This window comes from Triticum dicoccoides, chromosome 1A (assembly GCF_002162155.2).
Source record: "Triticum dicoccoides isolate Atlit2015 ecotype Zavitan chromosome 1A, WEW_v2.0, whole genome shotgun sequence".
NCBI classification, from domain to species: Eukaryota; Viridiplantae; Streptophyta; class Magnoliopsida; order Poales; family Poaceae; genus Triticum; species Triticum dicoccoides.
Window position 1 is genome coordinate 13,857,682 of NC_041380.1, and position 3,205 is coordinate 13,860,886.

The following is a 3,205-nucleotide window of genomic DNA, read 5'->3' on the forward strand; positions in this document are numbered from 1 at the left end:
CCCTTTCCCTCTCCCTCTCCCTCTCTTTCCTTCCCCCTCTCTTTTCCTAGTTGGACTAGGAAAGGGGAGTCCTACTCCCACTAGGAGAAGGACTCCCCCCTCCCTTGGCACACCCCATAGGGCCGGCCGGCCTCCCCCTTTCTCCTTTATATACGGGGGCAGGGGGGCACCCCTAGACACACAAGTTGATCTTCGTGATCGTTCCTTAGCCGTGTGCGGTGCCCCCCTCCACCATATTCCACCTCGGTCATATCGTTGCAGTGCTTAGGCGAAGCCCTGCGCCGGTTGAACATCATCATCGTCACCACGCTGTCGTGCTGACGGAACTCTTCCCCGACGCTTTGCTGGATCGGAGCCCGGAGAATGTCATCGAGCTGTATGTGTGTTAAGAACTTGGAGGTGCCGGAGTAACGGTGCTTGGATCGGTCGGATCGGGAAGACGTACGACTACTTCCTCTACATTGTGTCAACGCTTCCGTTGTCGATCTACAAGGGTACGTAGATCATACTCTCCCCTCTCGTCGCTATGCATCACCATGATCTTGCGTGTGCGTAGGAAATTTTTTGAAATTACTACATTCCCCAACACATGCTATGTAACCAGATCATCTATTCAAGTGTATATACCGAGCCAATGTTTATTGTTGCAAAATTGTGCACATTGTAAGGAAACAATTGTGAGGAAACCCATAAGATAAGAGAAATAAAGATGGCACCTTCCAACATGTGCCATCAAGAAAATACTAAACCCCCTTCTCTTGTAGGCTAACTACCTTCCGAACCCAAACTCTCCACACCTTGTATTGGTGCAACTGAATAAATTAGTACAGTAAAACGAGTTGTAACACATACAATTAAGAAAAGTCACAGTTTAGGCCTTAGAGAACCTAAATACAACGACCCAGGATTAATGTAGAAGCACACAACGACAAAAAAACACATGTCAGAGGAAAGTGCTACTGCCAGCAGAAGTAGCTGCCCCAGTGGTGGTGATCGAGACTATGCACAGGATTCATGTAGAAGCACCTAAACACAGGATTCATTATTGGCACCTGGAACATGGGTGCAGGCATTCCGGCAAAGTCAGCGATAATGGAAGCTTCGGGTATGGCAAGAACTTGCAAAATTTTAATGAGTGATAAAAGGATCTTATGGAGAAAAAACAGTAAAGGAATGCATATTTCTATTATGCATCATCGATCAAAACGATGGTTAATTGAATGAAGAAAACAAAAAATCACTTTTACTGGGAAAAATTGGTACTGCTACCTATTTTAATGTTATTAACTCATTGGTGAGAGAGCTGCTCACTTGCATATCACATAACTCCACGTATTTTCTTTACAAAGGTAATTTAATTTGGTAGTGACATTCAGCTATTTCCTTGGAGCTTAAAGGATTACCTACAAATAAAATTAGAGGAAATGCTTGTATTGCTAAATCTCATCAAGTGGTAGCTATCATTTTCATCAAGAAAAAACAACTTGCTCTCGTTGGTCATTATGTCAGGCGAACCTTCTCTGCATATTACTGAAAAACACACAATTAGCATTATGTTATGTACTGTTTAAGAACCGTAAAATGATTGATTTGGCTCACCTGCCAGCTTGGTTTTAGACAGAACCAACCCTAAAATCACCTGTCTTATTGGTGTGGCCGCGGGTGGAGATGGCGGCCAGCGCGCGGCTCCCCAGAAGATGGCCTTCTTCGGCCACCATGCCATCACTGCGCGCATGGGTGATAGCATCCTCACGGCAGCGCCCAGCCCCTGCCAGCAGAAGTAGCTGCCCCGGTGGTGGTGATTGAGACTATGCACGAGATTGATGTAAGCACCTAAACACGAAATTGAAAATTGGCACTCTCTTTGGATTGTCAGTCAACTTCCCAATTGTGGCCATTGATTTTCTCGAGTTGAAGCAATGCCTTACAAACCTACTTCACTAAGGAGCTCAAATTGCCGTTGATGGTCTAGACATGCTGCACCGAAATCATTGAAGGCCGAACACTGATAACAATACCATTGTATATCTAGTCATAGTATTCCATTCCAACTATCCCAAGGAAATAAAGATATCTGAAAGCTGCACTCCAACCTGCAAGGCTGCAACAGTAAGGGGAGAAAATTAGAATACACATAGGCTAGCAAAAATGATTACCATGATCTTAAATAAGCAAGCGATAGAGCAGTGTCGTTCTCACTAAGGCAAACGACAGAGTACAATAGATCGACCATGGATACAAGAAAGGAATTATATTCAATATTTAATAATCTCCTCACTCATCTCTGGTGCTCTGCAAGAAAGGAATTAAACTCAATATTGAACAGTTCTCCATTTTTCATCTTGACTTGATTCTGTTGTTAACTGCATTCCCAAAAAATAATGCGCGTGTTCTGAAATTTGAGTCATCTAGCAAAACGTAGTTCAACCTATAAAGTTGGTGCAGGCATCCACTCTGCCTCTAAACCTCCATTTATCTTTCTGTCATGGTCATATTTGCAGAATTTAGTTTGGACCATCAAGTTAGCATTAATTAACTCACAAGCTTATATGCATCTAGATATTTAAGTTTTACTCAAATCTCTACATAAAGGTGGAAAAAGATGCAGGAACTAAAACCAGATCGTGAACTTCTAAGATATCTCAAAACTGGCACATGAGGGGACATATCCTAATATTAAACGTAAGTCGACATGAAGATATCCCCTAGATACAAACTTTCTGTAATTTATCATGAAAATTGTCACTGATATAGTCTAAAGTCCAAAATTTCATCATTCTTGATTATTATCAAAAACTTTTGTTTTGATTGATTAAATATACATACCAGACCTGAAGACAATGGTGCATCCCTTGCCGTTTTGAAGTTATAAGAAATTCTCCTGGCCTGTAGTGGAACTTGGTACCCAAATGATAGTTCTTCGTTACATGGACAAGCAGCAATGAAATGATTCAGTTGCCTAGTTTACAAAGGTTATTCTGATCTGATCTTATTCCATTAAGTTCAACGAAGCGGGGTGACACTCTGGGAGGCATGGTGAACTTATCTTCAGAGGTGGCTTTACGTTTCTTGCTTTTCAGCTCTGCATTTTGAGCACCACCCAAATATATTTGATAAGAAAATAGTTACAGTACTAAACCTGACCATTCCTTGAGAATACACAGCAGGAATCATCAATATGTTCAATAACGATCCGGTTGCCTCT

At 42.1% G+C, this 3,205-nt stretch overlaps 1 protein-coding gene across 1 annotated transcript in view; it reads right to left on the bottom strand.

Annotated features, from left to right (window-relative positions):
* LOC119358771 overlaps positions 1–1,738 on the bottom strand; it is a 12,831-nt gene extending 11,093 nt beyond the window's left edge. The window contains exons 1-2 of the mRNA XM_037625192.1: positions 1,600–1,738; positions 1,404–1,530 (exon numbers count right to left, since the gene is read on the bottom strand). Of these exons, the coding sequence (XP_037481089.1) occupies positions 1,404–1,530; positions 1,600–1,735 (263 nt within the window). The 5' untranslated portion in view covers positions 1,736–1,738. The remainder of the gene's footprint in view (positions 1–1,403; positions 1,531–1,599) is intronic.
* Positions 1,739–3,205: the final 1,467 nt, after the last annotated feature.